Source organism: Monomorium pharaonis, chromosome 5 (genome assembly GCF_013373865.1).
Source record: "Monomorium pharaonis isolate MP-MQ-018 chromosome 5, ASM1337386v2, whole genome shotgun sequence".
In the NCBI taxonomy this organism is placed as follows: Eukaryota; Metazoa; Arthropoda; class Insecta; order Hymenoptera; family Formicidae; genus Monomorium; species Monomorium pharaonis.
This window is the reverse complement of record NC_050471.1, coordinates 17,341,965-17,364,721: the sequence shown is the minus strand read 5'-3', so window position 1 is coordinate 17,364,721 and position 22,757 is coordinate 17,341,965. Positions and strand designations below refer to the sequence as shown.

The 22,757-nt window shown below is 29.6% G+C and overlaps 2 protein-coding genes and 1 long non-coding RNA gene across 6 annotated transcripts in view; 1 reads left to right on the top strand and 2 right to left on the bottom strand.

The window, feature by feature from the left end:
* The window catches only part of LOC105837419 (recQ-mediated genome instability protein 1), a 123,998-nt gene extending 121,407 nt beyond the window's left edge, over positions 1–2,591 (top strand). For both annotated transcript variants that reach the window (XM_036286647.1, XM_036286649.1), the window contains exon 10: positions 2,299–2,591. In XM_036286647.1, the coding sequence (XP_036142540.1) occupies positions 2,299–2,472 (174 nt within the window). In that variant the 3' untranslated portion in view covers positions 2,473–2,591. The remainder of the gene's footprint in view (positions 1–2,298) is intronic.
* Positions 1–22,757, bottom strand: part of LOC105833030 (DAZ-associated protein 2) — a 54,879-nt gene that overhangs the window by 7,715 nt on the left and 24,407 nt on the right. For all 3 annotated transcript variants that reach the window (XM_036286656.1, XM_036286654.1, XM_036286657.1), the window contains one exon: positions 19,487–19,555. In XM_036286656.1, coding sequence (XP_036142549.1) covers positions 19,487–19,555 — 69 coding nt within the window. The remainder of the gene's footprint in view (positions 1–19,486; positions 19,556–22,757) is intronic.
* LOC118645488 lies at positions 12,085–13,890 on the bottom strand. The gene is made up of 2 exons (XR_004963188.1): positions 12,537–13,890; positions 12,085–12,446 (listed from the first exon to the last, which is right to left on the bottom strand). It is a non-coding gene; the product is annotated as an uncharacterized LOC118645488 (long non-coding RNA).

Below are 22,757 nucleotides of genomic sequence, written 5' to 3'. Positions count from 1 at the left end.
TGTTTTCCAATTTTACCCATCATGGTTTATGCACATAGCAAAGTACTGTAGATTTAGCTTACTTACGAAAATTATTTAAGTGTCAATACTCGTGAAATATGAAATAAACTTGCCATACATATAGAGTAAACTCGGGTAAGATGGCCATAGTTTTTTAAATGCAAAAAACATACTTTTATTTTTATTATTTTTTAATAGCGTTTGGTATATTATTTCACTGAAGCATTAAGTATGTAAAACTATCGACATTAAAGAGAAAATACTTAATGGTCATAGTATTATAGAACAGTTGGCTATACATTTTTTTGTACTTAACGTTTATAGAATAAAAAAATTTATAATTTTACATATTTAGTTTTATTGCCACATATTATCACATATTTAATTTTATTTTTAAACATTTTTCATATTAAATGTTCACACAAGTTTAAGATCAATTTAACTCATTTTGTCATTACTAAAAAAAAACATATATGATATGTGAAATTAAAATATTAGGTGCATAATTTAATTCTCGTCTTTTTTAATAAAATATATACATAAATACTTATCCCGAAATGTCATGGGCTATCTTACTCAAACTGCGCGAGAAAGATAATCATAGTATTTATTTAAAAAATAGAAAAGGAAATAAAAATATAATTACACATTACAATTTACATACTTTTGTTACGTGGGTAACGTTCATTGGGACAGCACAACTGTAATTTATTCGACATTGTGGCAATTTCTAATAAACACGTGAAAAACTTTGCAAGCAGTAAAAGTAAAAACGTGATGTGACATCCATATCATTATTTCGAATAATACACACACATAAACTAGAGTAAATATTGATTATCTTTGAAAATAATTACAAGAACACATTATTTAGCAATTATTGGAGAAATTATAGCCATTAGCCATATTTTCCGTATGACCATCATATCCTAACTTACCCTATGCTAGAAAAAGTCTCTCAAAAATAGCTCGATCTGACATTCTTGCAACAGAAAAAAAGACTTTATTCAAAGCACATAAAAAGATATAAAAATATTTTCTTTATCTTTTCTAAATCTTTATATATATATAAACATTATATCATATATAAGATGTTTTATATATATATAAAGCTTTGGAAAAGATAAAGAAAAGATCAAATATTTTTATATCTTTTTATATGTTTTAAATAAAGTCTTATTCTGTTGCACAAATGCAAGTTTTAGCTATTTTTTACCATTTAGAGTATTGGCACGCAAATTTATTGATTAAAAATGATTTTCTTGCGATTGGTCGTAAAACTTTCAGCTGAACAAACATTGTGCGCATCGCGCCATTAAATGCATATACAATTGGACACTAACTAATTGTAAAATTAGGTATATTAATATTAGATTTTTTCAGTATAATGCCAACCGCAGACCTGTGAAATAATATACATACAACGCGCGACAAGCAAATTGATGCAGCTTTTAAAAAATTTAATTCTCAGCAAAGTAAAAAATACGCATCGCCTGTTACATCATTGCACTTGAAGATTTGAAATCGGTATAAAGTGTCAATATATGCGCCATTTCCAAGTTTCTAACGTATTTCTGCTAACGGCGTGGTGGAAATCTATTTTTCGCATTTAAAAAATTACACAGGATAGAATAAAACATACACCCAGAAATTTTGAGAAAATGCATTTTTTGTTTTTTGCATATTCGTAAAGTACAAGGTCTTGAGAATATCCCCTGCAAGTTTCAAAGTGATTCCTTGAAAATTGTCGGATATATAGTGAAAAAGGTCCAAGCGTGTTCGACGACACTGGGGCGCGATGGGTGCCTTCTAATCCTTCGCAGCAGGTAGCTTACGCAAGAATATTACGCCGGCAAGCTAAAATCAAAGCCTTTGATGCCGCTATAGCTGGGGAGGGTTCACTGTATGACCCTGGAGTGGATGACTCCATGTAAATTTGAAAAAAGTTATCTACGTTTTAACCGAATGTCAAACTTTAAACGCGTTTTTCTCAAAAGCATGTTTTTAAAACGCGTGCCAAAAATATCTCGAAAACGGCTAGACCGATTTATTTGAAATTTGGAGGGCTTAATTTACACAAAAAAAGGCAGTCTTTATCGTAGCAATTTTTTTAGAGCCCTTACTTTTTTTTAAAGTTAAAAAAACGACCGATTTTTATCCTAAAATATTTTTTTTTAATTAGCTTTTTTTCTTTAAACGGCCGCCATTTTGCCAAAAATCGATATTTTAAAAATCGGCTACGATAAAGATTAGATAATATCATTCAGTTTAAGAAAATTCTAGGTTGGTCTGTTTCAGATAAGTCCTGTACGAGCTGCACTTGGTATCACGGAGCACCTTTTTTCAACAAGGTCTTGCGACGAGGACAATATCTCCGCCATTTTTAAATATTTTCAGTTCAAATTTATTCTGAAACATGTTCTAAGAATGTATTTTAAAGTAAAGAAAATTAGGATTAATTACATACATTAGGTTTCAAAAAAAAAATCGAGAAAAAGGCCTATTTTTTATGGCCTTTGTCTCTGGGTGTATGTAACCCCTTAAAGATGAGTCCTCAAAATTTAATTCCAAAATAAAATATTTTAACAGTACAGTATATTAAACCATAAAATCTCAGGAGGCCCTTGTGCGTTTTAAATTAAGAGATACGGTAGTGGTTTGCACCAAATAAACACGCAGTACAAGACCAACTGTGTACACTGCCCGACAACGATTCGTTCTTAGGCACCTTTCGCGAAGTAAGAGGAACGTAAAAAATCTGGTGCCATCAGTCGGCAGCAGCTGATTAGACATATTTCGACCTAATTATTAATCACTGCAAAATAGTTGCTAAATCAAGAGTCTACGTTCTTCTTACCCCGCGAGAAAGTACCTAGGAACGAATCGTTGTTGGGCAGTGTACTATCCGTGAATAGGAGACTTGTGAGCTTCCGATCGAACCTCCAAAACAGCTGAATCGATCAAGTTTTAAGTCCAATCAATAGCTTGAGTTTAAATTATATAATAAAAGTATTTTTATTTTTTTCTCTACGTACTCTAGGAACGGAGATATCGGCACTCAAAGACTAAAATGTAAATTTTTCGCATTAAGATACGTCGTCAATCTTGTAAGAAAGTAGAGGCAAGACGAGGAAATGTACGGCAATGTATTGCAACATTACTATTCTCAGGAGCGCATCTTCACTCTGGATAATATATAATAACAGTGGGATTTAATTTTTTTGCTTTATTCTTGGCTCTCAGATCTGGGTTTCCAGACCTACCTTGGCCAAGATCTGGATGAATCCCAGGTAGGTCTGGAAACCCAGATCTGAGAGCCAAGAATAAAGCAAAAAAATTGAATCCCACTGTTATTATATATGTTTATCGATAAACACAATATTCGAAAACAAACATTTGCTATGGTAGAAAAGAAAGAAGAAATAATAAAACCATTTTATTTAAAATGCACGTTCTTTTATCCTACCTTACTCTATAGTTTACAGTTTTATCAATGTAAGTTTAAAAAGTGTGTTTAATTTTGTATTGTAAATTGGTGTCTAATTAGTGAGTTTCCTGGGGTTTTGATTTAATTATTTAAACTATTAGCTTAAATTGTTTTTGGGTGAAGTTTTTATTTTAATTATATAAATGGTATTTTAATTTAATTTGTTTTTGTTGGGTTAGTGAGATATCTGGGTTTTCGAGTTTTTAGGGACCTTTTTTGCTCCTCAAAAATCCAGACCTGGGCGACAGATTAATAAAAAAGACGGCCTTAACTATTATGATTCAATTTAAATTCTTCAAACGGTGCAAAATTCAAAGTGAAAAATGTTTATAAAAGTTATATAAGAAAATTATAGGGAGAACTAATAATTATTATTTGTAGAAGAATAAAAAAATAATAAAAACAAAGAATAAAAAAGACCGCTTTGATACTTTAATATTATAATTATAAATTATATTCACTGGTTTAATATTAAATAATTGCGTAGATGTATGTGTTCTTCATTGAAAAAATTATTGTACTAAAAAACCCAAGTAATAATAACTTTAATTTTTCTTAGAAAATATCACAAAAATGTCCAACTCAAATAATACGTAATTTAAATAAAAGGACAAGAAATTTTTCTTTACAAAAGTAATAATATGAAAAAATGCATTAATTATATTAGATAATTATAAAAATCGGTATCTACATAAACTACAAACTTTACTTTTATTAATTTTTAACTAACAAAGAAATCTCGCGAACTCAAAAATTCAGATTTTAATGAAACTTGGCATAAATGTAGAGGGAAGTGAATACATGAATTTAGAAATTTTTAGTTGGTGCTCAAAAACGGTTTAAAGGAGTGAAACCACCCTTCAAAGTTGAGACGATTTTTGCGGTTTTTCGATATATCTTGTAAATTAAACAAAATATAAAAAAATGTTTCATACGAAAGTTTTACAGTATAAATATCTTTATTTAACTCTGCTATTTATTTCCGAAAAACGAATAGCGTAGTTAAATGGAGGTATTTATGCTGTAAAACTTTTGTATAAAACATTTTTTAATATTTTGTTTAGTTTACGAGATATATCAAAAAACCACAAAAATGTCTCAACTTTGATATTGCGAAACACCGGAAATAAGTAAGAAGTTTATGAATATTTTTAATTTTTAACATCCAATTCGTTATTCTCTCGATTTCTTATATCAATTTAAAACACAAAACGTCTCGATTCGTGCATCCGTTGCTGAGAAAATCACTTTTTTTGCAGCACGAGCGAATTTGAAGCGCGCGGATTCACTTTTACTCCTCGCGCTCAAGGCTATCCCCTTCCCTCCACTTTCAGCCGCAGCGACGAAATTCGCACGCTCGCGGTACTCTTCTAACAGTTTTTCAAGACGCAAAACAATGCTAAAGCCTCGTCTACAGAAGTCGCAAGCAGCCAGTTGCGACTTGCGACAGCCAATGAGCGCCTAGTTTCTAGTTAAAGCTCGACAATCATTGGCTGTCGCAAGTCGCAACTGGCTGCTTGCGACTTCTGTAGACGAGATTTAACGTCAATGTGCAATACATGTTTAAAAACTGCATGAAATAAGCTGCCAGCACATTTTTGGTTAATGTCGACATGTTATATAGTTCAGCCGCAAATAGCGACTAACAGTAAGTTTGACCTTTAATATCTCCGAACCTAATCAAGATATTTTAAACTGGTTGAGCTTAAATTAACCAAGCTTTGCAATACTATTAATGTAAAAAAAAAAACCAATCAAAATCCTCGAAGAAATTCTATTTGTTTACAAGCTCAAAATTTTCAAAAAATTCTAAAAAAAAGTATGACTAAAAAAATAGAACTTTTTCAATTTTTTATTGTTTAGGAGATTCCCGAGAATACGTAAAAAAATCAGCGCTTGTATAAGGGCTTTTTTATAGACGCGGCATTTGATCAGTTTTTAATTTTTGTAAATTAACAAATTGACTGTGCAAAAATTATTCGACGGATCACGGGCGGCTTTAGAATATAAATTAAGAATAGTTTGAACTTTCCTAATCTATATTTTCATTAATAACAACTAATGTTTACCTTGATTGCCAAGCGGTTAAAAAAGCTACATTTTTAATCAGTTTTTTCTATTTTGCAATGCAAATATACAAATTTTTAATTTAAAAACGCACTTTTCTTGTAGAAAACATCAAGATAAACAAAAAATGTTCTGTACAATTTTTTCGTCAGAGGCTTCGTTTTCAAGTTACAACGAGCAATTCGAGCAAAAACAGGCCATTTTTCGCGATTTTTTCAAACTTGTGCAATTAAAAAATATTTTCCATAGTTTTTCGCCTGACGCACGTCGATATTCTTATTATGAATGTTATTTAGGACTGATCTGTGACAGAAAATACTTTACATCAAGCCAATACCATCTGCTCCCACGACTAGACTACACTTTATTTTTCGAACGACGAGCTCATACTGGGTAATTATTACCCATCATCATTTTTAAATAGCTGTATTTATAAAATTATCAAAGATATGGTAACAAAAAAATTCATGGATAAACTTGAATGATTGAAAAATCTATTCTAATATTTTTTAAGCAAAAAATCTAAAAACATTAGTACCTTAAAAAAATCTTAAATCTTGCAACATTAGAAAAACAAGTTTTTACAAAATAAATCATAACTTTTTAAATTTTCAATATTTTTAACTAAAAATTTAGACTTTTATTGTTCAAGTCTTCCCAGCACAAAATATTATCATAAATATTTATAAATATTTTACAAATTTATTTTCAAAAAATATTTTTTAAAGATTATATAATTATTTTCATAAACCATTTAGAAATGATTACATTATTATCAACAATATATAGAATATATTTTTAAAATATACTAAAAATATTTATGGTATATAAACTTGAAATATTTTTTATATTCTTTGATAATAATGGTATAAATATTTATTTTAAATATTTTCATAAATGTTTATCATAATTTTTTTATACCTAACTCGGACATAAAAATATGTATAAAATATTTATCTTAAATATTCTTCCTTCTTATATTTTATAAATATTTTATGCTATCTGGGTTGTACTTTAAAAAAGAAAATAATCTTTGATTTTCTTTTAAAAAAAGGTATTTGTACACTAGGTGGCTACCATCCTACCTTGTCTTCGGACGACTGCCAAAAGCAAACTACTGCGACTTTCAGTTACAGAAAAGTACAAAAGTTGAAACCTTTATTGTAACTATCACTAGAAGGCAAAAAGTATTATTTATTCTTAGATCAGAAAGATATAACGTGTTACATTTAAGCGATGGGTGGTAACCTCCTACAGTGACCTTGAAAGGTTAAAGTGATGGATGGGAGAAGAAAAAGTTTCTCAAAAAATTTTGAAAAAATCCTGGAAATACATTATTAAAAAACACAACTTTTTTCCAAGTCACATTTTTAAAAAACTAAATTATTATTAAAACAATCATTCCCGAAAAAACTAAATTATTATTAAAACAATCATGTAGATATGTCTTCATTCAAGATAGAAAACGCAACAAATATATCATTTACGTGCTCGGATAAATCTTTTATGCCTTCTTCAAGATGTACTTAAATGATTTTTTTCGGAATTAAAAAAATTTTTTTTCTTTTCTCCGCCACTTTAAATTGTCCCAGCACCGCCCGGTGGAGATTTTAGGAACTTAAATTGTACATTTCCTATACCTTTTTGTGTGTAAATTAAGATAGTATGTTTCATTTCTGCGCGCTTTGAGTCCATTTTGGCATAATTCTTTATTTAAACAATACATACTACATATTCTTCCTGAGCATCAATATATTTATGCATTCTCAAAAATTAGTTATTAAATATTTTATTCCACTCTTGTTTTAACACTATCCATATTTCCTTATTATAAGCTGCAAACCTTTCTTCTAACGCTTTGTTTCTGGATTATAGTTGTATGTCTAGATTTCGTCACAATATTAAAAACATCCTTACTTAGCCCTTCTCTAAACATTTGCAGCATATAACGACACCAATTAATCTGCTCGTTATAAAATTATAAAATTTATATAAAAATTTTGAAAAATTATCTGCAGAATTCTAAAAAAAAAAAAAAAAAAAAAAAAAAAATTATTTAAAATATACAACATATTGGAATAAAATTTCTCTAAGATTTTTTTTGTAATAACTGCAATATTATGTGATAAAAAATACAATCTAGAAAATCTAAAAATTCGAGCATTGATCTGAATATATGGATAATTATTAGCGCTTCTATCGGTGAAACTAATTGAAGGTCCGCCATTTTATAAAAGGTCATAATACTCTGCTCTTCACCGATTTTAATAAAATTTACAGCTATAATAGGGAATATTATCTAACGAATATATGTAAAGCACTTTTTCTAAATGGGCCTTAGAGCTGAAATATAAGCAGTTAAAGTTTATACACACACGTGTTGACCGCACACGGACACAACAAGCGACGCGCCGCTTGTGTTTTCTCGGACGCCCGAACTCTTCACATCAATCATGTGTACATGTGCTGCGCTAATCGCTCTCGCTTGTTTTGGACGCTTTTTCATTTTTCCATCTTTAGTTCAATAGCCTCTGTACTTCATGCACTTACAAGAAAGTACAAATTAAATTGAGTTTAATAAAACCTTGTGTATATATAGGCTACATACAAATAAAAATAGTCGAAACAGATCTGAAGTTAATAATTTATATTAATTATTAATAAATTATGTAATAAGTAGAAAATCGGCTATTATTCGTGAATATGGAATCGACGTACAAGCTGAAAACAAACCCCTCACAAATAAAATTTTAAAACAATTATTCTAATAAAAAAAAATTATATTTGGTAATATTTATCTTTGTAACTAAATTTACATAATCAGGAGCTTCATCGAAAAATTTTCAATTTCTTCTATTGTAAAAATTTTCGTTTTTTGCTTTAAAATTCTTAGAAGTTGTTTAAGAAATGCAATGAGTTTATCATTATTATAAATGTCAATATTGTTGAGACTCACAGTATTTCTTAACATCGATGATATCTTTGTTAACACAAATTAAGTTTAGTTAAAGTTAAGTTTTCAAAAGCAACGAAACGTCGATAATTCTACGAGAGTTTGTATACGTATTGTGAAATGACGCGCATGCGAGTGTAATAACGAAAGAAAGTATGCGGAAAATAAAGCAAGTATGGAAAAGAAGGGAATGCATTACTTTACTGTTCATGTCACTTATTTAACAAAAATGATAAACTAATGAATTGTGTCAAATCCGTGCAAAAATGGTAATTTTTCGACCAGAAGAGACTTAATAAACAACTTTCTATGCACATGTAACAAAATAGTACATTGTGTAACAAATGTGAAATATCCAATTAACTCCGAAAAGGACAACTTTTTGGCACCACAACAAATAGATATTTGTGCAACTAGTGCAGCGAGTTGGTTAATCGCTTTAAGTGCGTTCACCTAGACGTGTAGGCAATAGCCGATCCACACATATCGCACATAATATTTCTTTTTATCTGTGCGTTGTTGAAATGTTGATCCTTAAGTGTAAAGTGATACGTGAGAAAAAAACTTTCTTAGGGCATGGGCAGCAAAAAACAATTTTTTTATCACATGCTGTGCCTCGAGAGTGGTCCTTTCGCGCCCCTCTACCGGCCGCAAAGTCGCCGATTGTTTAAAGATTTTTCTCACACAAGTGACTCGGTCCCCTACCAATCAAACGTGCGGGAATAGTCGTGTAGGAATCATTTCAGCACGATGATTCTTACACGCTTAATCAATCTTGTACACCTTTCCCTTCATTCTCACATTCGCATCGTAGGGACGTCATCTCGTGACACGCATATGAAAACTCTTGCAGACATTATCGACATTTCATCGTCATCTCATAACATGCACTGTAAAAAACCCATAAAAATTGTAGTTTTTAATGTTTATTTCAACAAATTATAAATTTTTTTAAATATTTCAAATAAAGGTTGTAAATTTAATTAACCCTCTGCCTACACACCTTATTTTTTTCCCGATTCCTACACACAGGGGTTACGCTAACCCCCAAATTTCGTTGACTTATATCTCCAAATGTATTTAATCAATTTTAACTTTTTTTTTTAATCAAAAGGAAAAAATCTCAGAATTATGATGGTCTTGACTGAAAAATCGAAGACATTTTAAAAAAAAGAGATTTTTTAAAAAGAATGAGAAAGGAACGAAAAATTTTTGTAAAAATTTGCCCTTTTTTTAAACGCCCGTATTTATTAAAAAAAATAGATAAAGTAATTAAAATGGTGATCAATGGAAAGGGGAAGAGTTGTACTTTAAGAATCTATTGTCAGTTTTTTTATTCTGTTCAAAAAATATATTTATTTTGTAATGTGAATTTAGTAAAAAATGAATGCAGTTTAAACACAATAGTAAAAAAAAAATAGTAATATTTATTTAAAAAATATAATTATTAATACCCAAAAACATAATTATTAATACAAAAAATATTTATTACAAAACATTTTATTTATTATAAAAAAATTTTTTAATTTGTAATGCTACAATTGCAGCTCATTTTTGCAAAGTGATCGCGACATTGATAATATATATAAGTACTTTATGCGTAAATGATACGTAATGAACAAAAAAATAACTTTACTTACCCTTCAAATTTGAAACTTTTCCTTTTTTTTGTTACGTTCCCTACACACGGGGTAATTGTAACCCCAACACACACTTTCGATGCTCCTACTTCTGTTTTCAGAACATTCGCAACGCCTAAAAAGGAATAAGTAGAGCACAGTTCAAACTCCCCCCCCCCCTGGTTCCAGTGTCCCCTTGCTATAAAATACTTTTAAGTAGCGAACATTTCAAAATCGACTGGAGTTACCGTAACCCCATGTGTAGGCAGAGGGTTAAAATAAAAATTTTTTATTTGTGGGGAGCTCCGCTCTCTGCCTTCCACCCTGAACTTCTTCTTGCCTTCGCCATTTTCTACATTCTCGTAACAAAAAATAGTATGTGCAATTTGTGTGGATTGGCTATTTCCCATAAATGCGGGTAAACGCGAGCAAAAGATTTAAAAAAGTTTATTTTAAAAAGAGAGAAAGTTATTGTAAATAAAAAAGAAAAAAAATTAAAAATATGAATTCTTTGCGCGCGCGCGCACACGCACGCACGCACGCGCGCAAATTAATAACAAAAAAAAAGACAATAGCATGCGCAAAGCGCACGAAATATAATGTTCTAGTGTAATAAACAGTATGTGCAACTTGTGCGAATCGACTACTTCCCATAATTGCGGGGAGTGGAAGGCGCGCCGAAGGCGAGCACTCTGTTACATAATGTTCTATTTCAGTTCTACAGATTGTGTACCGATATGGTTTGTCGAACTTCAAATGCAATTATACAGCTAGAAATAATATCATAAATAAATTTAATGTCATACTTAAATAATGCTATTATCAGCTTAAAAAAACTCTAAAGAAATTATTATAAAAACTATTATACAAAACAAGAAAAAAGTATGGAAATCCAAAAATTCTTTTAAAAAAAAAGTATTTTAACTGAAAACATCAAATAATAAGTTTCAGGATTAAAAAAAAATTGTGAGATAAACCAATCAAATTGTGAGTCCAAGGCTCATTTTAAGTTTTATCTGATTCATGCTCAATTTTTCTAAATAAAAACTCCTATTTTTTATCGCAAATTCGTATTACTTAGCACAAAATTTTGATCTCATTAAAACTAAAATTTCAGCTACAAGCTGTAAGTCCACTATAAATATTTTGAATTATTTTCTGATTGGTTAATTCGTAAAAATCTTCGTTTTAATTCGTCATGTTAAGCGATGGGTGCCGCCACGGTGCGGAGGCAAACAGTAACTAAAAATAGGTCCAAGATATGTTGTTTGAATGCTTCGTAAAAAACTTAAGAGAAAATGACTTTTTTGATAAATTTAACCGATTTATTTAACTACGCAGGTGAGAGCAGTCGCAAATATATTGAAGGGGAAAATGTTGTGAATGCACATCACTTGATGTACAATGGCATCACAGGTAATGATGAAGAAAAAACAAGTTTAATATTTTTATGTCTGAAGTCAAGCGATTTATACGTACAGTAATCCACATGAAATTAATGTCAATTATAAAAAATATTGATTAAAAAATTATTAAATGTTCATGTTCGTGCAAAACTGGGCCTGGACAATGCAAGTATTGCATAGCAGCTCTTATATATTTAATTAGGTAAAAGTTATATATAAATATATTAAAAGTATTATTATACTTTTAATTAATTAATTTTAATGTAACAAATATTTTTCACTTAATTTACAGGACAGAAAAGTGTGATATAGAAAGATCTACATGCACTGATATGAAACAAAAACGGGGCAAATTAAAAAATACTGTCAGAACAATCTATGAAGCGGTACCAATTAAAAAATTTTGTCATAGATTACAAAAAGAATGTAATTACAAGATACTCGAAGTTAGTTAATTTGTAATCACCTTATATAAAAGCGAATCATTTTCTATTGGTGAACAAATTGTCTGACTAAAGATACAATTTGCATTCTTCTGCGGTAATAAATATATTTTTCTTTGGAGCAGTATTAAGTGCAGATCTTTTCTCATTTATTGTAGCCTTCTTTTAATTTATAAGCATACTGTTTTTCTTATCTGCAAAAATTCTTGATTGTGTACATTATGTGAAGAATGTATATTTATTATTTATACAATAAACTAATTAATTACCTTTTAATATACATTGCACAAGTTTATCTAGCATACATGGACTAATTTCGGGTACCCATGTAATTACATTCTTTTTGTAATCTATGACAAAATTTTTTAATTGGTACCGCTTCATACATTGTTCTGACAGTGTTTTTTAATTTGCCTCATTTATGTTTAATATCAGTGCATGTAGATCTTTCTATATCACATCATTTCTGTCCTGTAAATTAAGTGAAAAATATTTGTTACATTAAAATTAAATAATTAGAAGTATAATAATACTTTTAATATATTTATATATAACTTTTACCTAATTAAATATATAAGCGCTGCTATGCGGTGCTTGCATTGTCCAGACTCGGCTTTACACAAACATGAACATTTAATAATTTTTTCATCAATATTTTTTATAATTTATACATTAATTTCATGTAGATTACTGTATAAATTGCTTGACTTCAGACATAAAAATATTAAACTCGTTTTCTCTTCATCATCATCTGTGATGCCACTGTCATCACGTTATCAAGTGATGTGCATTCACAACATTTCTCCCTTCAATATATTTGCGACTGCCCTCACCTGCGTAGTTTAATAAATCGGTTAAATTTACCAAAAAAGTCATTTTCTCTTAAGTCTCTTACGAAGCATTCAAACAGTATATCTTAGACCTATTTTTAGTTACCGTTTGCCTCCGCACCGTGGCGGCACCCATCGCTTAACATGACAAATTAATCAATCAAATGTTTCGAAGCGTGATGTAGACCGCAATCGGTAAAACGGTTTTAAGAGATAAAATCATACTTTATTGATAAAATAATTTTTAGTTTTGTTATATTTCAAAATCTTTTAAAGTAGTACTGTCGATACCAAACTAGTCAAGCGAGTACATTCTCTCGTTTGATTAGTATAGTTTAGACGTGGTAATGCCACGCGAAGGACTGACTGCACGTACGTGCAGCAGACTGCTCCATTCGATGTCAGATTTGTTTTGAAAATGTTGGAGCCGAGCCCGTCCTCTGATTCTAATGTTTAAAATAAAAAAACGTGCCCCAAAAAAGTATTTTTGGAAAGAGAAGAGAGTATTAGCGAAAAAGTATCTTCAAAGAGTTAGCAAGATCTAACCTCTTTTGCAGCGTTGCCACATTTACCAACAAAAAAACCTCGCGACTTCTTAAACTCTGATTTTAATAAAATTTGGCATAAATATAGAGGAAGTAAATACACGAATTTAGAAACTTTCGGTTTAGGCCCAAAAACAGTTTAAAGGAGTGAAATCACTCTTCATAGGTAAAGACGTTTTTGCCTTTTCTCAATATATCTCATAAACTAAACAAAATATCAAAAAATGTTTTATACAAAAGTTTTACAGCATTAATACTTCTATTTGACTATGCTACTTATTTTTTGAAAAAAGTTGTTTTTTGAAAAAACATTGACATTTTGCACAGTACTCCCATACTATGTATTAAAACTGAATAAAACTGAGAAGGGCAACTCGCAAACCCAAAAGTTTTGATTTTAATAAAACTTGGCATTAATGTGGAGGAGATAAATACATAAATTTAGAAATTTTTCGTTTGAGCTCAAACACGGTTTGAAGGGGTGAAATTATCCCTCAAAAATGAAGACATTTTTGCCTTTTTTTCGATATATATCATAAATTAAACAAAATATTATCGAAAAATGTTTTATACAAAAGTTTTACAACATAAATACCTCTATTTAACTATGCTATTTATTTTTTGAAAAAAAAAAAAAAATTTTTTTTTTTAAGTAAATAGCGTAGTTAAATAGAGGTATTTATGTTGTAAAACTTTTGTATAAAATATTTTTTGATATCTCGTTTGATTTACGAGATATATCGAAAAAAGGCAAAGATGTTTTTATCTTTGAAGGGTGATTTCACCCCTTTAAACCGTTTTTGGGCCCAAACGGAAAATTTCTAAATTCATGTATTTACTCTCCTCCACATTTATGCCATTCATTAGAATCAGAATTTAAGAGTTCGCGAGATGTGTGTGTGCGTGCGTGTGTGTGTGCATGCGTGCGCAATCTTCAATCTCCAACTAGTATTCATAATCTGTTGTTATGTTTACAACTATCTTAACGACGATCGATAAAAATAATGGGCCCCGAATTGATATTAGAAATCCCAAGTGGAACAATCCAAAACTTTGGTTTTAGGTTTGAACAGAAGGAAACAAATTAATCTTAGATATATAAATATATGTCCGTGTACAATATACATGCAATTTGGTCATATCTTGTTAATGTTTGTACCTAAACACGGAGACGTGACAACACATAAAGTACGAGACAAAGCAATAATCTCTCCTTATCAATATATCCGCTCTTATCTTTACATTTTGCCTCTTAGAAATTTGTAATAAATGCATGTTCCCTGCACATTTAATAATAATTTTATATTAACCTATTTTGTAGAAAATTGTTCTGTAACGAGCTACAAACAATCCTACTAATTACGTACGCGAAAACCATTTATTTATTGAGCAAGGTTTTCTTTGGCTGTAATACGAAAACGACGAATCCTTAGTTTACAACTGACCGAGGTTAACACAAAGGTTAAAGCGTTATTTACAATGAACGATTTTTGATGCATGTCACTGGCGTCTTTTATCGTCAGCCTGTCTCCAGAACAAATTTCTGATCGACAAAATTTACTAAGTCGTATACAGGTTTAATACATTCTTTTGTTAACATTAACCAAATTATTTTGTTATATTTACCTATACGTTTAGTTGAAACTATTTCACCAGGCCACTGGATAACTTTAACCAAGGCTGAATTATTATAACCAAGCCTTTTTTCAGTGTAGAATTTACAATTTTAAAATCGCGGCGTTTAATGATCGCTACGATATGAATAATTTTTATAATCAAACCTCACCAAGAAGCATGTTCCACACAGAGAGAAAGATTTCTTTAAATTTAATAAACCGTTTTGTTCGAGTATTTCAAAGCATATATTTCTTTATTTCTAATAAATTTTATTATATCTAAAGAATTCTGTATAAAATTTATTAAAACCAAAGAAATATATGAAATGTCAAACAAAACTGTTTATTAAATCTAAAAAAATATTTCTCTCTGTGCAAGTATTACACGTAGCAAAACTGACCGGACATCTATCCACTAAAAAATTTTTCATAATCATATTCAATTACATCATAAAATTATATAAAAGTACCAGGTTGTAAATATGAAACCGGAATTTGCCCATAGATGTTGCGCTAGCTGTCAATGTAATTACCGTCAAACCGCATCATTAGCGCCATTTTCTTGTTTTGACATCTAATAAAAATTTTCAACTCACAATAATACAAGTTTTATACAACAACATAGTTTTTAATAGCGTAGAACATGTCGAATTTTGTGCCTGGAAACTACGATTTGCGAACAGCATTGATTTTCCGTTACCATTTGAAGAAAACTGCTACAGAATCGCATCAAATGCTTGTCGAAGCTGAGCATACTCTTGGTAAATCACAGTGCTTTGAGTAGTTTAAAAAATTCAAAAGTGGCGATTTTGACGTGAAAAACGAAGAACATGGAAGACCACCAAAAAAGTTTGAAGACAGCGAATTGCAAGCATTGTTGGATGAGGATGACGTTCAAATGCAACAACTCGCGGATCAATTAAACGTGACACAAGAAGCTGTCTCCATACGTTTGAAAGCCATGGAAAAGATCTAGAAGATGGAAAAATGGATTCCACATGAACTGAATGAAAGACAGCAAAAAAATCGAAAAACCACTTGCAAAATGCTGCTCGTCAGGTACAAAAGAAAGTCATTTCTTCATCGAATTGTGACTGGCGATGAAAAGTGGATATATTTTGAGAATTCTAAGCGTAAAAGATCATGGGTAACTCCAGGTAAATCATCAACATCGACTGCAAGGTCATCAAATCGCTATGGACGGAAGACAATGCTCTGTGTTTGGTGGATCAGAAGGGTGATCTATTATGAGCTGCTAAAACCTGGCGAAACCGTTAATACTGAACGCTACCGACAACAAATGATTGATTTGAATCAAGCTTTGCGTGAAAAACGACCAGAATATCAAAAAAGACAACACAAAGTAATTTTGCTTCATAATAATGTATTATCACACACAGCAAAACCGGTCAAGGAAGCGATTGAGGCGTTTGGTTGGAAAATACTTTCGCATGCGAGAAAATACTTACCAGACTTGGCTCCATCCGATTATTACTTATTTGCATCGATGGGACACGCACTTGCTGAGCAGCGCTTCACATCTTACAAAAATGTACGAAAATAGCTCGATGACTGGTTTACCTCAAAAAAGGAACAGTTTTTTTGGCGTGGCATTGTCACGCCACAAATTGTCAGAGAAATGGGAAAAATGTATAGCTAGCAATGGGCAATACTTTAAATAAAATATTTTTTATCATTTTCATACAATAAACGTGTATTTTCTATACAAAAATTCCGGTTTCATATTTACATATCTGGTACATATATAATTATGTGTAATCTTTTGTATAATTATATATAATTTTATATAATGCTGTCTACTTCTTCTATATCAATAAGAAGCGTCAAAAATCGCGCAATATTGTAGCGGACCGATTTTTTACGCTGACACTATTTGTTTGACAAGAATGGGTAAAGTTGGATATGTTCAACTTTGTCACAGCAATTATTAAACACCATGACTTTAAAATTATAGACGTCAACGAATAAAAGAAAACCATTTAGCAAATTTGCTGACGAATTAAGATGCTTGTTTAAAAACGAATAAAAGTCACTCCGTGTAAATAACGCTTAACACAGTCTCTTGTCAACCTTTAAATACAGTTTTAAGATTTCATAAACTAATCATATTAACACATATATCTTAAAACCAATTTTGGTTTTAAAATTATCATGTTGAAATTTTTAAATACAAATTTAGGGCAAAGAAAAAATATAAATTTCGCTATATTTGTAAATTTAATAAAACCAAATTTTTTTAATTTTCATTTTGAGCATTTTAAAATTTTTTACCTTACACTTTTGTGAAGTTTTGCAAAAAAAGAGAAAAAATAACAAATCATTACTTTCTAAGTAATATAATAATGAATTACTTTTAAGAATTAGAAACAAATAACAGTAATTAGTTACTTTTAAAATGTAATTTTTCCAATTCTCAATACATATAAGGTTCTTTTTGTACTTATAACATTATACTTATAACATTGGAAATTAAATTCGATGAAGTTATATTAATATTAACTACTTCGACAACACTGATGCCATATAGCGCATACCGATTTGTTTTCTATTGACCAATCCGATTTTCATAAAAATTAGTACTTAGAAATTTTTTGGATTACTGCAATTAAAATAAAAAATTAAAAAATCCAAATTAAAAATGGTGGAATTAGCATGTTTACTGAAAAAACTTTTATCTGATTGATAGAATCTAATGTTTGGAGATTTTGTAAGTTGCTAAATACAAAATCAAAATGGAAAATATTCAAATTCAAAATGGCAGATCCAATATAATCGCTGAAAAAATTAAAAATCTATCTGACTGATGAAACTTAGTGTTTGAGGGTTTTACGTGTCGCTAAGTATGAAATCAAAATAAACAATATCAAAATTAAAAATGGTAGACTCAATATGCTGTAAAAAAAAAACCAAAATCTGATTAACAAAATTTTGTATTTGCGTTTCCTGTAAATCATGAATGCAAAATAAAATAGTTCATTAAATGCAGTCTAAGTAACTCGATGTAACAATATTAGATTGGATCTAAATTTTAACGTTAAAAAACAATTTTGACATTAAAAATTAAAATTTAACAACCCAAAAAGTTTTTAAATGCTGGGCTAATCATAAATCTGATTTTTTTTTCTTGCCCACAAAAACACAAACAGAAAAATTTTGTGCGTCAAAAAAGTTGAATAATTAGAAAGTATAAATGAAAAAAATAAATAATTAAATAAGCTAAAGAAAACAGGTAATCATTATTAGTTATTTCTGTTCAAGATAAACGGAAAAAATCAAAATAATTATTAATTCTGATCCGTCTACTCATTCTTGTAAAATTCATTTTTTTGAAAATTTCAAACATCATGTTCATTCAAGACTTTCTTGTTTGAACAATTTAATTTTTTTCGTTCAAGAGACAAAATTTTTAAAGATTTTCTGATTTAAGAGATAATTTGAAAAAATAAGCAAGTAGTCCCGATAAAAAAAATCTAATTATATTAAAAAAATTTAATTTAAACTTTATTATCATTGAAGATTTTTAAAGAACTATCTTCAATTTTTTTAGATTTATAAGCTTTTATAAGTTTTCTTCGGAAATTATAAAATAAAAATCTTTAAAAAAATATTTCAAAATTCACATATATAAAAAATTCTAAAAAATAAGTTTTCTTAATACTTTTGAAAAGTGTTCCACAATTCGCGTAAAAAAATCTTAAAAAGTAAACTTTATATCAATACTAATTTTTTAGTAATTTTCTAAAAAATTATAAAGTTACAGAAAATTTGGAATTTCCTGAAATTTATGTAAAAATTCTGAAAAATTACATGAACAATTTTAAGAAAAATGTTCACCAGGAAAGAGACACAGAACATATTTCAAAAACATTTTTTTGTAATTATTTTGATATTTTGCTGGAACGTACTATCTAAATATGTATATACCTCATGCTGCATTTTCTCATAGATAGCATACAACAGGGTTTCAAAAAAATTAACAAAGAAACAAAACAAAATCCAAACAATCCACTCATTACATTAATAACCCGATCATTACCACTTGGAATCATTCTCTTTGAAGTATGTTATGAAACACAAAATGTGTTTGACACAGAAATAAAAATAAGTTACACGTATTTTCTTCATCGACCCAAATTCATGTTTAAGAAATGAAACAATCTCTTAAAAATGCGGTTTTTATTTGATTTAAAAAACAACCATCAATGAAACAGTGTATATAGAAAAATATTTTAGATAAAACTTTCACAATTTTTTTATATATTTTTTTAATTTAATATTTTTTTATAAAATACGTCCATTCCCAAATACTAGGGTTGTTTTGTCTATACAATCTCAAACTGACTGACCCCTCATGCTTTTAATATGTTCAATATTACTAATCATCTAGAGATTACATTGAGTTTGTAGCTATAGTGAGTTTTTGTTAAATTGTCTATATTTTTTTTATATTGTTGAGCGTCTAGAGGCCATTTAAGAGAAATGTAAAGATCTTGTCTTACCACCATAGGTTGGAGGTTGCGTTGGCGCAGGGACAAAGCCGGTCGGTGGATGCGGCGCCACTGGATACGCTGTAACATAAGGCAATGCGTAATGCAGCTCTACCTCGAATTCGCAGGTTGCGAATGGCATATGTGTGTGTGTGTGTGTGTATGTGTGTGTGAAAAAGTGTTTAATCTAAGCCAACATGGTACATGGTACCACACTGCCAAAAAAGGATGAGTGCCGGCGCACCCCGTTCGCGTCTCGACGCAGCATTAAAGAATGGAATCTGTGAGTAAATCGTAATCTCGTCCGCGTCGAGCACGCGTAGAGCGCGTCGTCGAGATCGAAGGCACGATTGGATCCTCTCTCTCCCGGTTGTGACTTTGAACCAATTCCGGCTAATTCGATTTTCAGCATCAGCATCTCAAGATCAACGACCCGAAATGAATCGAAGCGATCTGAACAAATTCGATTAATTTTTTAATGTCATTTTGATCTTTTTCTAAGCATAACTATTTAAAGCAATCTCAGGAATGCTGAATTTTTAATTATTTAGTTTTGGTATTTCTTAATCAAGATAATCCAGTGGTTTATAATTGACAACCAAGTTGTCAAATTTAGTTTAACACAATTCAAATTTTAAATGTAAGTTTATTTTATTCAGTTAGGACAGAAAGACCTTTGCAAAACATAAAAAAAAGAACTGGAGATTAAAATAAAATTTTAAAAATCTTAAAAGATCTTTGAAAAGTTGCCTGCTTTATCAAATTAACTTTTTATTGTAGAAATTTTTCTGCTAAGAATATTTTGTTAAATTTTAGTATAAAAAGATTAATAGCATTGATTGCTAATAGTAAGTCTAAAATAAAAATTTTAAAAATTAATGACCGATTTAGTATAACCGCCAAATTAAAAAAAATAACTATGTTACTTACATAGTTAAAATAAAAAAAATAATTATTTTATTTACATATTTTATATGTAAAAGTTTTTTTACGCTAATTTTAAATCAAAAGTTGAAATATAAAAATACAAATACGTGTATTCGTATATTTTGCAATCTCCGATCTCTGATGCAATACCTATTATTATTCCACTATAGTTTGTTCCCTTCAATATATCGCAAAAGAAAAATTTTAATTTAAGTAATTTTACTAAATATAAGTCATTTTTCAAAACAGAGCTTGCAAAGAATCAAATTCCGATTCAAATTTTAATAATAAATAATTTTAAATACCAATTTTACATAGAAAATGCAAATAGATAAATTGAAAATCAATGATAGATAAAAAAGCGGGAAAATAATTGTATTATTAATTAATTATATTTGTTATTTATATTTTATACAAATATAACTTTCACGAACATAATTTCACGAACAGAATCAAATATATTACATAAGTTAATTGTAAAATACATAAAAACTATGAAGAAATTGAAGGTTTATATATGGTCTGCTAAACAATAAAAAGATAATATTGGTTATACTTCAATCGGCAAATAATTTATTATAAATCAAGAAAATTTTTGTTTCTATATTTCATGTTAATTAAGAGGATGCTAAAGGCAAATCTGTTTTACCAATAAAATGCAGTAATTTTTGTCAAACAACTACTTACATCTTACTGCTTTTATAGATTTAAAAAACCTCCTACAGAATGAAAATATGTTACCAGTCTGGATTTTATGCTAAAAATGGGAAAAATTTTATAATTTACAGTTTTTTTACCATTCCTTAAGTAAAGGCACACAAAGCTATAATGTCATAACAATATTTGCTTGATATAAAAGATCTATAATTTGTGTTCACAAAATTCGAGATTCCAGACACCTAAATGACAAGAACAAGTATTGTGAAATTTTTAAAATTAGACTTTAATACCTAATTCAGATAAAATTGTTCTATAAAAATTTCGACGTACCTATGCGTGAAAAGTCGGTAAGCAAAGCAATATAAAAAAAATTGTTACATGTGCGTCAAAAGTGGTTCTTTTCGTGTCTCTCTTTTGTCCATAAAGTCCGTTTACCCACAATTCAGTTATCCTACGCAAACTATTATTTCATTGTTTTTATGCTCCCCATAGATGGCATAAAAAAAGTATTCCTTTCACGACTTTATAGCATTATCTAAAGCTAATTTAACCTACGACCAGCTGACTTTACGTCTAACTTCACTTGCATAAGCATGCCATCTCGCGATACGCATGGTAACTCTAGCAGAATTATCGCGCTTTGTTGCTCTCATAAATCTGACCTTGAGTATTTGTGAGGATCCAAGAACACTCAAGGACCATACTTCGACGCACAGGTAACAAAAAATACTATGTGCAACACGTGCAGATCAGCTTTTCCCACTCGTACGGGTAAACGCACTTGCCTTCGGCTTATGCGCCTACTCCCCGTAATCGTAGGTAATAGCCAACTTACCATACTTGCCACGCAATATATTCTCGTTTTCTCGGTATAAAGTCCAATTCACAAAGTCATATTAATATGTGTTCCTTAATTCTGAAAAAATTTTTCCAAATCTATAAAAAAATACACGCAAAATCTTGTTATAATGTGAACTAATAATTCTACGTTATCGACTTCGATCAAGTTTGACAGTCATTCCAGTATCCTTTTAATGGCTTTCAACTTCTTCCGTAGAATCTACAGTCCTCAATTTAATATCATCTTCATATTTTTCATGGGATAATTTGTGATATTATCATAATTTATAAAAATTAAAAATTAATATATAAAAAATAAATATTTCTACAATAATTGCACCAATGTTTTTTTTTAATATATTTAAAAAACTCAGACCTTATAAACATTTTGGATTCAAAGAACTCTTTTAAGATGTGTTCAAAATTAAGCGATATTATTTGATAGCAAGGTAAATAATTTAAAAATATATATAAAAACTACTTTTAAGATGATGGTATTAAGGATTATTTTAATTCAAAAGCTCGTTTCTAAACGATTATTTGAAAACTTTCAGTTCAAACTAACACAAGTAGTTTTAATAATGTAACCGCTTCAATGTCATTAATTCAATTTTTAAAAAATTAATATCAAAACAGATAACTTTGTTCCTAAAGAAACGTACTCGATAATATTACAAAACACATGTTCCCGTCACAACGAAAAGAGATTGTCCAACGTGCTACCGATCTCCAGAGTGGTACTCCCACACCCAAGTATATCTTACACATGACATACACCGTTTTGATCAAGATACTATTCAAAGCTCAAACAATGTTAGTCACTAAATAATGGTGAAAAAAAATAACCGAAGATATT